We start from the raw sequence: 13867 nt of genomic DNA, 5'->3' as shown, positions 1-13867 counted from the left end.
TTTAACTTCCTTAGGTGTTTTTCTTTATTTTCTTAAATGCCAATCTATCACATCTATGCAGTTCTGGGCCCCTCATTTCAGTGAGGATGTTGAGGTTCTGGAGTAGTTCCAGAGAAGAGAACAGATATGGTGAAATGTCTGGAACCCAACTCCTGTGAAAACTGAGGGTGCTAGTTTTGGTCATCTGGGAGAAACGGACCCTTATGGGACATTTTATTGCCCAATAAGTGCCTAACAAGAGGATGTATCCACATGGAGTTCAGTCTCTTCTCTGAGACAGCTAGTGATAGGACAAGAGGACATAGGCTGTGCCAGGGAGGTTTATGTTCAACACTATGAAGAATTTCCTCATAGAAGGGATAATTAAATCTTGGAATGAGCTGTCTTGGGAACTGGTGAAGTCACTGTCCCTGGAGGTGTTTAAGGAATGACTGGACATGTTACTCAGTGCCATGGTTAACTTGACATGGTGTTGTTCAGTCAAAGGCTGGACTTCATGATCTCAGAGGTCTTTTCCAGTCCAAATTATTTTGTGATCGTTTTGAGTCCATTTACATTTCTGTTTTAGGCAGAGCAGCCCAGTGTGTGCTGTGGGTGATTACATGGCACCTGCTGAGCCCTTTATGGAGGGCTCAGTTTGCACATCATAGAATCACAGAGTGTTTTGGGTTAAAGGGACCTTGATGATCATCTGGTTTCAAGCACCCACCCACCACAAGCAGGGATGCCACCCACTAGAGGAGGTCGCTCCAAAGTCCACCCAACTTGCCTTGAACACTTCCAGGGGTGGGGCATCCACAGTTTCTCATGGCAGTGTGTTCCAATGCCTTGCCACCCTCACAGTAAAGAATTTCTTCCTAACGTCTAATCTAAATCTCTCCTCTTTTAGTTTAAGACAGTTTCCCCTTGTCCTATAAGCATCTGATCCCTTCACTGTGAATGTCTAGTCTCATCACTGTGATTCTGACTCTTTAGGGAGAACCTCCATCTCTAGAGACTTTGAGGAGACTCATCCAAGAGGAGTTATCCAAGCAGCTAGATGGTAAGTAATTGGTATCAGGAAGCCAGAAGATGGATCTGAGAGTATGGAAGATGCTTTCCTTCCCATAGCTGTGCTGGCACGTGAACCTCTCATGCTTAAGAAAGGTAGTATTGCAGCAAGCTTGCTTGGAAGATGTGTGAAATGAAATGTGGTTTACAGTTCCCCAGGCTTCGATGTTCCCAGCAATAGCACAAAAAGTAATCAGAGTAGATTGTAAACTTTTAAGGTCCCAGCTGGAGACGAAATGTTCCTGATTTTTGCCAGTGACTTGATACTCATCAGTATAAGAAGAGGGGCTGGAGAGGATATGGGCTGCTGTTTCTCTCAAAGTATGTGAATTGCAGACCACTACTGATCCCATTGACAGTGAAATGCAGAGCTGTAGTTCTCACACAGCTCTTGATGCAGCTGACACACAGCTGCAGGCATTTTGTTTTATGCTAAAGATCACAGGTAAATGGGGTGATTATTTCACAGATTTTATGTACACACTCAGTCTTCAATATCCACACCAGTCTGAAAGCACTTAAGATAAATGAAGAGAAGACAGAACACTCTCCTCCCTCTGTTCTGTTGGATGTTTATGTGATGCTGAGTTTTATGAGCTCTCAAGGTTGTCATGGTGTAACCCCAGTCAGCAGCCAAGGCCCACGCAGCCGCTCACTCACTCCCCCACCAACAGGATCAGGGAGAGAATCAGAAGAGTAAAAGCTGGAAAACTCATGGGTGGAGATAAAGACTATTTAATAGGGAAAGCAAAAGCTGTGCCCAGAAGCAAAACAAAGCAAGGAATTAATTCTCTGCTTCCCATGGGCAGGCAGGTGTTCTGCCAGCTCCAGGAGAGCAGGGCCCCATCACAGTAATGGTTACTTGGGAAGACAAACACCATCACTGCAAATGTTCCCCCCTTCCTCCCCTCACTTTATATATGATGAGTTTATATGAGCATGATGTCATGTGGTGTGGAATATCGCTTTGGTCAGTTTGGGTCACCTGTTCTGGCTGTGTCTCTTCCCAACCTTCCCCACACCCCCAATTTCCTCCCCAGTGTGGCCGTACAGAAAGCAGAAAAGGCCTTGGCTCTGTGTAGGCCCTGCTCAGCAATAACAAAAACACCTCTGTATTATCAACACAAATCCAAAACAAGCCCCAGACCAGCCACTGGGAAGAAAATTAACTCCACCCCAGCCAAAAACAGCATGGTTGTTCAGGGTCTTAGCACTGAAATGGCAGGCAGTGTGTGCCTGCCTGGAACAGCCTGGAACAAGAAAAGCTTTCTCCCTACACAGCAGCCATGTGGCATCTCTGCATAACAGAAGCAGTAGGAAAAGGCTCTCCTTTTCAGAGCAGCAGTGGCCCCAGTTTAACAGGGATCCATCAGCTGCACAACTAAAGGAAGGGACATTTCAGATTCTTGGAGTATAAGGAGCAGAGGATGAGTGAAAAGTTTATGATAAAGTATGAAATTTAGGAGAAATTTAAGGCTACCAAAAAATGAGATTTAAATAATTTAGAGAGGATCAGGGAGTCACAATCATGGATTATGGGGGAACAAAAAATGGGTGGTCCTGAAAAATTCAGCTGTGACAGTACTTGGACTTTACTGGGCTCCTGTTTCTGTCTCTCCATCTCTTGGAACATAGTCCTTCTAGTATAACAAATCCATTTCCCTCTCTTCACAGCGAAGTTACCCTATATCCTGGCTCAGATACAGCCTGCACAGGTAAAAGCATCCCATGGCAGACCAGGACCTCCTGGTCCCCCTGGGAAGGAAGGACTCCCAGGAAGAACTGGCCCTCCGGGAGAGCCTGGGCGGCCTGGACAGACTGGGTCTGAAGGGCCACCTGGACCAACTGGTCCCAAAGGTAAGTGAAACTTGGGGTGTTGGGGCAGTCCAATAAAAGGATGTGTCCACTCCACTTTGGCATCTACCTTTCCTTTTAGTAGTTTATAAATTGTCCTCAAAATGCAGGTGTTGGAAGCAACCTCAGTCTGTTGAACCAGAGGTGTTGAATATGACCAGCAATTGCTGGTGTGTTTAATCTCTGGCCAGAACAAGAGTGGGGCAAGTCTTCATTCTCACCTGATGTCCACTCTCAGAGGATTGGCCACAATTAGGAACTGTTTCTACCAAATAAATTGGCTTCAGTGTGAATGGAAGACCTATAATAGTGTTTATTTCCATAGATCACACTCATCAGTTCATATTTTTTCTTTCCTTTTCTAAAGGAGAAAGAGGAGCAAAGGGTGAGAAAGGAGACACTGGCATTGGTCAACGAGGGGAAATGGGTCCTCCAGGAATTCCAGGTGTGTTACTCAGAACACTCCACAAAACACATCACTTAGAACAACTACCAGGACACAGGTCTCTGCTGTACTAGAGAGGTGATCAGGATGACATAAAAATACCGTACACGATTTCTGTAGGATGTGGCCCAAAGGGCAGAACTATATCACTAACATCGTATCTGGCCACCTTTATTTCCTCAGCCTCATAATGAATACAGTGAACCATCTCAGTTACAGCTAAGTTAACTGACCTTTGGGTCAAATCCAAAGTGAAGCTTTAATTATTAGATGCACTGTGAAGTGTTTTCTCTGTCCTTGGCAGAGTCTTCCGGTGACCAAGCTGAACCCAGAGCTTCAGGCATCTTCAGATGTTATAAAAGGTCATATTGAACACATGTGCCTTGGGGATACAGCTTCTGCTTTACTATTACTGACAAAGCAGGAGCAAATACAGTTTGTCTGCAGTCTGAAATTAGGAACCATTGATCAGTTTTGCCTTCACTGCTTTCTTGGGAAAAGAACTATGGGAAACCCTCATAACCCCTTAGTCTGCATTCAGCAGACTGGCCTTGCATTGCCTTCAAATAACAATGTGCCCGCTATGCTCTGCAGCAGTGAGTTACCTCCCTAGGCTGGCTCTTGCCTCCACTTTCCCATTCTCACCTCCTGTCTGTCAGGGCTGTATGTCATTAGTTGTCTCATGCAGCTCCACGACTTCAGCATGGAGATAGAGGAAGAGCAGCCATATCAAAGCTGAGCATCCCAAGGCTGCCATAGGGAGTGGAAATCTTAAGTTCAGAGGAGACACTCTAGTTAAAACCTCAAGATACATCCTAGCACATCCAAACCTATGGAAGCTGCTGTCTACACCCAAGTTTGGCAGCAAAGCCATCTCCTGTTACACTGCAGAGTACTGCACACTGGGCATGACACTCTGGTGCCACTCACCAAGGGCATTTTGTTTCTGTTTCAGGCCTCCCAGGGGAGCCTGGTTATGCCAAAGATGGGATGCCAGGACCTCCTGGCCCTCAAGGTGAAGCCGGTGTGCCAGGTCTGGCAGGTCCCCAGGGACCCCCGGGAGCCAATGGACAGTGTGACCCCTCTCAGTGCGCTTACTATGCGAGCCTGGCTGCCCGGCCCTCCAATGTCAAAGGGCCATAGCGTGCAGGGAGCACCCCCAGACTTGTTTTGAAAACTTGAATTCCTCACACCTGCCAAGAGCTCTCCATGTCTTCAGCTGTGTTTCTTTTGCAGGAGGCCTTCTAAAGCCAACAAATGCTGCCGGTCGGTCAGATTATTTTTATGAATTATAATTATTATTATTATTATTATCTTTGATGTGATATGTGAACTTATTTTTTTGTTTGTTTTCTCTAACATCAGGGCATATTAAAATGTTAAAAATAAGTGGGATTTTTTTCCTCTTCTGAAGAGCATATAATAGCAATGCGTTGTGTGACTGTTTATGCAAAACCATTCCTATGCCAAATTTTTAATCTGTTACCTGATTAATTCTTTACAAAGCTTTATCCCTCACCTTTTCAACTGAAATCAAATCCTGCAGCCTGGGGCATTAACTGTGACACACAGGCACAGGATTGTTGGTGCTATTTGACATCCACATGGAGGAGAGGAAGATAAAGTCATACCAAAGCTAGGAAAGGTATCTCTAGTACATCCAACTCCCAATGGACAATTTCGAACAACTAGTGTGTGCTTTCCAGAAGATCCCTGTTAAATTTAATATTCTTCTGCTGATAAATGAATCAATATTCTATAGGAGCTACTTTTTCATGGAGTCATGTGGAATTTCATAATAAAGGCCTGAAGGGATGACACAGAAGATCTCCCTGTATTTGAGAGTTTTGTTCCAAGAAATGGAGCTTACTTACCTCTGTCAGGGATATGCCTTTTCAAGGTTATCCTCTGTCAGGTCAAGGATGCCAAATCCCCTGTCAGCACATGCACAGCTCCCTACCACTGCTTCACCCAAAAATCAGTCAGAGCAGCATAGAAAGTCCCCTGGTATTAAAAACTCAGGAAGGCAACTGTGGCCCAATTCACCATTTTGGTTGATCCATTAGGACAATAACCTAGCAAGCTGTGTTACTTAGGGGGCTGGTGTGTAGTGCAGGCTGGTCTAGGAGGATGTTGATCTTTGATGAAAGGATCAGAGCACAGAGATGTTCAGAAACATGGGGGAAAACTGTGTTTGAGGGTGAAAGCAACAAGCCAGAAACTGGCTATTTCTTCTTATCAGCTAATTGCCAAAATCAACTTTAGAATGCAAAGACAAAGTAAAAAGGGGATGGAGTCTGAAAAGACCTTCACAATAGGTCATTTGTGACCCAAACCCTCTGACCAAGCCATGCCACTCAATATGAGCAGATCTGAGAAGTGATCAGGCCTTGGAAATGTGCCAGCCAGCAAAGCAGCTGCATTTTCAAACCTCTTCTGCACAAAGCAGTTTGTAGTGAGAGATGGGAGTAATGGACCTGACACAGGCACTAAGTGCTGAATGTGTTTGGGAATCTCATCTGTTCTTTTGGAGACAGAAAAGAGGCACCCTGCCCTGCTAACACATTCACCATATGGCATGGTGCTTCCAAACTGGCCAGCCCAAGCAGAAGCCACAGCTGTAGCTAACCAGCCCAGAATCAGACCCTGAGGCTAAAGCCCAGAGATAAGCATTTGCCAGCCTTGGAGTCTTTTCTCACCCAGTAGAAGATAAAATTTGTCTCTGCTTTATTGGAAAATGAAATTAAAGAACAAGTATAAATGCCAGGGTTAAACAAAGTCTTTACTGTGTAGCTCTCAATGGTGCTATTTTTGCTATTTCCTATGCAAATAAACTCTTTGATTTGATTTTACTGTGTTTCTTGCTATGCAAAGACCAATCAAAGTGAAAATACCACGAAGTGAAAAGCTCACCACTTTTAAGTAACTCTCGATGGTGTATCTGTTACTGTGCTGCATCTTGGGTTAGTTTGCTGGATTTTAGTATTAAAAAAATGGGTTGATCACACATTTAACAGAAACATTTTTCTTAGTCCAGGCTGAGATTTCATCCCTCCAGTGATGAGGCAGAGCAGGGTCCCTATTTGAGAGCACCTCCTAACATGGGATGAGACATTGTTTTGGGTAAATGTGGTGGTAATGAAAAGGTATTATGGAGGTCAAACATGTTAGCTGGGCCATGCAAATGTGACATTTAATTCCTGTCGTGATGGTGACTCCTTCTTCTCTACAGGTTCGCTCTCATTGTGGTGTGTCTGATGTGCCATGTGTGTCACAGAATTCAGTACATTCTAGTGCACCATGAGAAGGGAATATACATAATGCTGTTCTTTTAAACAAAATTCAGGGTCTTAAACTCCTGCGAGGTCGTAGAATCACAGAATAATTTGGGTTGGAAGGGAATTCTAAGGGTCATCTAGTGCAATCCCACAGTATGTGAGGTGGTGCCGTAGTGTCCAGTTGAAGGAGATGAAAGGAGTTTTTTTGATAACACTTTTAATTTGAACAGGAGCCATTTCCAAGAATCTCTATGAGGAACACAAGGGACATACTTGCATCTTTAGTTGTGGTGTAGATTTCCCAGCCAATGCACCAAATAAATGTGGTTTTAAAGCAGCAACTAAAAAAATCACTACAAAACTTACTTATTTCTTGCTGTGAGATATGGATTAGAACAAGAGCAAAACAGGCTTAAAACTTAAAAGGAACAAAGAAAGTTTATTAACAAAACTACAAGAATAAGAACACCAGAATAAACTTCCAGAAAACCCTTTTATCCCTCACTACCCACCATTCCCTTGTTCACATGACAACATAGAGACAAAAAAGTTTGGAACTTTGGTGTTTAAAATAGTCCCAGTTCCTGCTAGAGTCTTTTCATCAGTCTTTGTAGAGAAACAGAAGTCTTCTGCTAATCTATGGAGTTTCTCACAATAAAACTATTTCTATTATAGTTTTCTATTTTTCTGATGCCAGCTGCCTGGAAAACCTGTCACCAGTTCACTCCTCCCATTTCACATCACTCTGAGGTGTGTTATGGGCCATGAGTCTAGGGATGGCATTTTTAAGGCTGAGTTATTCAAAGCAAAAGTTCTCTTCATCTGTCTCTGTGAGCCTCCCTGGCAACAGAAGTTTTCTTTTTGCCTCTTCAAGGCCCCAAATCTTCAACTATTACTTCTCCCCCTCTGTTCCAGCACCTCACAGTATCACAACCACTTCACCATTTGCTCAAAATCCACACTTTGAAACACTCCATTCCTCCCAATATACTCTGTCATGAATTAAAGGAGTTTTTCCAGAACATTACTGTCCATCTCTATAGCTTTAACAGAAAAATATTTCAGCTTATTAAAGCATCTCCTTCTTTCTCTACCTCCTCTGAGGCTTAATTCCTTTCTTCACTGTCTTTGACAGTTTATAAGGTCTCTTTACATGTTGATCACTCTCTCTCTGGAAAAAAAGGATTAATCTGCAAGTTTCATCTGGGTAATTAAAGGGTTAAAATCTTGCCCAGGCCTTGTAGCTGGTTCTGTTATCTCTTCTGGAGCGGCGGCTGGAGCTATCTGCGGTGACTTCTCTCTTTACTCGGCAGTCTCTGATAAACTCAGCAGCGGCAGAAACTGCAGCCGAGCCGGGGTAACCGGCCTGACCCAGCCTGGGCCCCGCTCGCTTCCCCCCTCACCTTCCGCAGCCTTGTCCAGCCTGGGGGGAGGAGGAGGCCGAGCCAGAGCCTGTTACCTCTTCAAAAGCCAGAAACCAAAGACAGCAAGAAATTCCCAGACTTACCTCTTAAAGTAGGTGTTCACAGGTTGATCTTACTTTTCAATGGTTAAAACTGCTGTCAGTTCTCAGAAATGGCTAGTAATTGGTCAGGAGAAAAAACTCCCATCAGCCTCCAGCAGTTTCAACTTCCCCCAGCTCTCAAAGCTAATCTTAAAGGTGAAGAATTCAATATATATATAAAGCAGGAGATTGGGAATACCAGTATCATAAAGTCACCCCAGGACAAATAGCAATTGAAAAATGTGCATGATTTAGACACAGACTTCATCTCTGAGCATTTTCCACCCGTAAAAGGGGATGCAGCCTAATTCCCTTTGTTCCACCATATTCCCTAGCATATGGCTATCTGTTCAGTCTGTTCCCAGAGACACCCCAGACTGTCTCTGTGCCCTGAATTCAGTGGGTGCCATTTCTCTGCTTTTTCTTAAACCTTGTTTTCTCTCCAGCCAGCTAAATGACATTTACCAGTCAGAATCTGTCCTTAGTGAGCGGAGAACAAGTTGTTAGTGACAGAATACTCTGGTCTGCAGACCCAGATCAAGACCTGTGTTTGTACTCACCCAGATTTTAGTCATCAAAGGGAGGTTTCTACAGCTGCCACCTCTTGCAGAAGCAAGCCCTACAGGAATGTGCCTCAAAGGACACCTGCAATAACAGGTAAGAAAGGAGGGTGTATTTGGAGGATTTTAAAAACTGCCACAGTCTGCATCAGTCTGTTTGTATGTATTTGCAGTCTTTGGAAAAGTAGCCTGAGATTACTTTCCAAAGTAGGTCTGCCATCTGGGAAGCCAGTAAACCTACAGGTACAGCCCTGGGCATGGTCAGAAAATGCAGATGCCTCTGTGCCTGAGCAGGTGACCGTGTGTGAGTACTGTCTGTCCAGCACTGTGCACGGTGAACACACAGGCAGGAGCTGGCAGGTAGGGCAGGACAGTGCTGGTGGCTCTTTCCTAACCACCCCTGAGTAAGGGAAAGTTGTGGCTTTGGCATCTCAGTGTTCCTGTCTCTGTGACCAAGTGTGTGGTAAATCACCATGCAGTCTGTTCACTGCGTCTGAGGTTTAAACCTGGGAATAGGCTGATTTTTTGTTAGATTTTGTTTTGGCCCTGTGGCAATGTACTGCTAAAATTGCATTACAGAGCCAGACAATATATTATTCAGATTTTTAAAGGGTACACATGGGATTTGTGGCATCACTGTCAGTTGCTCTTTTTTTTCCTTTTTTTTTAAATCATGTGTAAATTACTGTAATTATAGCAAACAGACCATTATTTCATTCATTTTTTTGCTTGTCAAATAAACAAATTACAAAGATAGAACAAAGCAATGGGATCATTTGGGGAAAATATTTTTTTCTGTTAAATTATTTAACAATTTCTACTTGTTTTCTACATAGTTTTGAATTAGCTGCTTCTTAGAAGCTGTATCAAATGCCTGTGTTTTTTTTTTTTTTTTCTTTCCAGAGAGACAATAAAAATACTGTGGCAGCTAAGCCCAAACTCTGTGCTCTGACCACAGAACAGGTTAGGAGACAAACACAGATTTTACATTCTGGGCAATTATTAAAACAAAAAAAAGTTTAAAAATTATGTATTTTTTAAAAAACTAAAATAGAGTCTTCTGTTGGTTCCGTCTTTTAATGTGGAAACCGGCCAGGCTCTACCCTGTTAAATATTGCACTTGACAGCTTCTGGAGCAGGACTTGGTGCCTAGGAATGGCTGGGTGTCACTATCCACAATATATGGGGCCAGGGACACTGTCAGGTGTCAGGGACACTGGCAGGTAAGATATAGGACCTAGGAGAGCCTTTCCGGAGCTTCAGTGGGTGACCCCAGGGGAGAGCACATCAAATAATGTAAAATGTCTGTGTCTGGGTACCTCAATCCCATGCTCAGGCTCTCACAGTGAGATTCAGAATCACACAACATAGAACCATAGAATAGCCATAGTTGGAAGGGACCCACAAGGATAATCAAAGTCCAGCTCCTTGACCTTAAGGAGTCAAGCTGTGGCACCTGCGTTTTGGTGGCTCCAACGAGAGCTGTAGAGCCTGGAGATCCAGTAGGTTTATCCTGAAGCATTCAGCTTCAGCACCCTGGGCCGTGTTGCCTACATTAACTACATCTCCATGGAAAAGGAATCTGGTAGCTGTCTTTATCTTCCACCATCAGTAACTCACATCCCCCCTGAGCTAGTGTGAGGATATTCATGTTACAGGTGATGGCAGGTGAGGTGCCCTGTGACCAGCAGCCAGGCTGCTCAGGGCAAGAGAGGCAATGTTATAGCAGGAACTTGTACTGTCCTTGGGCAATGAAAACTTTCTTAAATTACTGCATTAACTCAACAGTTATAACACAGACTGAAAAAAATCCCCTCTCAGCCTCTGTGAGCTGAAGCCCTGTGCTGATGAGGGTTAAGGTGGCTTCTCCATGGCATGTCAGGAAGAGCAGCATAGGGATAAAGCCAGTCTGGAGTTAAAGGCAGGCTCTTGCCCCAGTCTGCAGCCCCGTGCAAGGGTAAGCATCCACCAGAGACCAAGACTCCTCCTTGCTGATGCTTCTGCAGAGTTCCTGGAGGAAGAGTCTCTTTATCAGCCAGCTAGTTGCCTCCTACATACTAAATTTGGTAGCTGAGGCCTTTAGGGCAATATGGGTCCATCAGAGTTTGGATTTTTCTTTCAACACCTTGGTAAATGGTGAAGCTGAATCAAGAAAAAGCCTGCTTAATTTTCTTGAATTGGTTTAAACCTGGAAGTCACATACATAGTAGATCACACACACAATCACAAGGTTGGAAGAGACCTCCAAGATCATCGAGTCCAACCCAGCCCTAACAGCTCAACTAGACCATGGCACCAAGTGCCACATCCAGTCTTTTTTTAAACACATCCAAAGATGGTGACTCCACCACCTCCCTGGGCAAACCATTCCAGTGCTTTTTCACCTTTTCTGTAAAGAACTTTTTCCTAATATCCAACCTTTATTTCCCTTGGCACAGCTTGAGACTGTGTCCTCTCGTTCTGTCAGCTGCTGCCTGGTGAAAGAGACCAACCCCTACCTGCCTGCAACCACTTTTCAGGAAGTTGTAGAGAGTGGTAATGTTGCCGCCCATATTGCTTGGTTTTATTAAGTTCAGAGGTAGTTTACCCCAGTTGCTCCCCGGTCATAAAGAATGGTTTGTCCCCAGGTGCCCATCATGGTAAACCCTTCCCATTTTTCCAGATTGTTCCCCATCCATCACCCTAATCCTGCCCCTAAGCCCTGTCAATCTATGTGAACCCCCACCTTTTGTTCCAGTTCTTTCCCTGCCTATCATCCCTTCCTCGACGCCCTATTGATTGTACAGTTGCTTTCCCCCCCCCCGGGTCCCTACCATTGGTCCTGCATATTGTAATCCCCACCCTTAACCCCTCCGTGGCTGTTGTCCCATTGGTCACCATACGAGCCGCCCACGGTCCTTAAAACCTGGCGCATGGGGGTGCCCAGGGTCTCGGCTCAGACCTCTCCCCTGTGATCCCAGCCCCGCACCTGTTGGAATAAACTTGTTCCTGGGAAATCGGAGGAGTTTGAGCACTCTTTCTCCCTTCGTCACAACCTGTGTCGCCCTGTAAGCCTCAACGCCAGAGCGCAGAGGAGCTCTGGAGGTTCCAGGTTGAGCCTCGCAGTGCTTGCCTGGTTCCCCACTCCTGCCGCTGACATTGGCCACAGCTAGCCGAGGCAAAAGAGGCCGATTCGGGCAGCGACAGATGACGCTCAACGCGGGGCCTCTCGTGAAGCATGGAGACCCCCGGAGAAGTCGGTGAATCTACGCACTTGTGTGGATTTTACAAAAGACTGTGAGCGGCAGCTATCCCCGGTAGAGCAGACTCATTTTTGTCGAGTGCTGCTCCTGGGGATCGAGGTGGCAACCGTCGACGTGCCGACGATCGCCTCGGGGTTTGTGGACGTCTCCTGCAGCACCGGTCTGGAATTGGGTGAGTAGCCCCACGTGGGGGACGAGGGGGTGTGCAAGTGTGTGCAGCTCCCCCTGCTGTGTGTTGGTGTGCAGCTCCCCCTGCTGTGTGTTGAGAATCCCTCGGGGAGGGAGTGTGGGGTAGCCCGGTTCAGACCCGTACTTTGTTACGTTTGCCTTTAGCTGCAGGGGGTGGTGGGAATTGCTGTGCTGGGGTTAAAAAGATGGGCGCACGTCTGTCAGCACAGCAAAAAAGAGTTTTCTACCAAGTTGTGACTACCCTTGAAGGACAGAGTAGACGGTTTTCTCGTGAGAGGGTGAAACAGTTTGTGAGATGGCTGTTCCTGCATTTCCCCAACTTCACCCCAGACAGAGCAAACACCGTAGAGTTTTGGAATGAAGTCGGAATAAAGTTAACAGAGTTAGTAAATGAAGGAGATACATCGGCTGACAAATTTGTAACATTGTTTATCTTAATTCAGTCTGCCGTAATAAAAGAAAAAAAAATGCAACAGCAAACGCCACAAACTGCCCCAGTTTCCCCAGTTTTCCCATCCCCGTGTTCCTCTCCCCCTGATCCCGAGTTGAGGGAGACCTGTGGAGCGACCTGCAGGGCAAATTGTCCTGTTCAGGGTTCCCCCAAGGGTAACAGGATCCCTGGCCCCCCACGTCTCTCCCAGAACCCCTGCCCTGGTAGCCCTGGCCAAGTTACCAGAGCACTTTTCGATTCCCCCGTCTCCCCAGTTACAAACCCTCAGCTAAACATTTCCCAAGTTGCAAGTCCCCAGTTTTCACCCTCAGACCCCCGTGCCTCAGTTTCCCCCAGTTTCCAGTGTTCCCCTGTGTTCCCCTACCCCTCTCCTAACCCTCAAGAGGGCTCCCGGAGGGCACAAAATGGCGGGGACCACATGGCTGGGACCTTCCCTTGTGCCTCTTCTCCCCATAATCCCTTTCAGACCCCCATGAACAACCCTTTCCTCCCTAGCTCCACCCCTTCTCCCTACCCTAACTCCACCCAGTTCCCCTCGAAAACCTCCTCCTCCTCAGGGGCGGGCCCCTCTGAAGTCATGCACCTAAACCCCGCCTTTTCTGATTGCCGCTCCTCCCCCTTGCCCTCCTCCTCAGTCGGTCCTCCAGTCCCGCCCCCTCCGGCTCCTGGTTCCCACGCCCTTTCTTCCGGTTCCCACGGTACCACACCCGGTTCCCATGCTTTGGGAGCTAGAGGTGGTAAGCCTGGAAGCCAGAACCCGGAACAGGTAGAAATCCCCCTTGCCGCACCGGTGACTTCTAGTGGAAGGGGGGGGCGGTCCCGGGAATGGGAAGCCCTCTCCTTCCAGACTAAGAGAGAGCTGTGCAAGGCACAGAAGGAGTTTGGGAGAGGTAGTGAATATTTTAAAGGTCTATTAAAAGCTACCTTTTCTGCGAACGAAATGGTGCCCAGTGATCTGAAGGAGCTGTTTTCCTGCCTCCTTTCCACAGCTGACTTCAGGTTGTGGAAACAGGGGTGGAAGAGATCATTAGAGACCATCCTTCCAAGCCTCTTGCACAGTATTGATAGATGTATAGATGGAGTCCCTCTGACTTTAGATCACTTGTGCGGTGAGGGAAATTGGGACAAGCCAGAGGAGCAGGCCAGGGTATTACCCCGGCCTGTCCTGATTAAAATCATGGAGGCCGCAGAAAAGGTTTTCAATACATTACCTGAGGAGGGACCCCAGATAAATTTAATGAGTATTTTCCAGCTCCCTAATGAACCTTTTAATAAGTTTATCAATAGATTGCAA

At 46.0% G+C, this 13867-nt stretch overlaps 1 protein-coding gene across 1 annotated transcript in view; it reads left to right on the top strand.

Annotated features, from left to right (window-relative positions):
- The window catches only part of COL22A1 (collagen type XXII alpha 1 chain), a 239702-nt gene extending 233611 nt beyond the window's left edge, over positions 1–6091 (top strand). Inside the window, exons 62-65 of the mRNA XM_058833583.1 lie at positions 976–1042; positions 2725–2907; positions 3272–3349; positions 4305–6091. Coding sequence (XP_058689566.1) covers positions 976–1042; positions 2725–2907; positions 3272–3349; positions 4305–4492 — 516 coding nt within the window. The 3' untranslated portion in view covers positions 4493–6091. The remainder of the gene's footprint in view (positions 1–975; positions 1043–2724; positions 2908–3271; positions 3350–4304) is intronic.
- Positions 6092–13867: the final 7776 nt, after the last annotated feature.

This window comes from Poecile atricapillus, chromosome 2 (genome assembly GCF_030490865.1).
Source record: "Poecile atricapillus isolate bPoeAtr1 chromosome 2, bPoeAtr1.hap1, whole genome shotgun sequence".
Lineage (NCBI taxonomy): Eukaryota > Metazoa > Chordata > Aves > Passeriformes > Paridae > Poecile > Poecile atricapillus.
The sequence above is the reverse complement of the archived record's forward strand: the minus strand, read 5'-3'. Positions and strand labels throughout refer to the sequence as shown.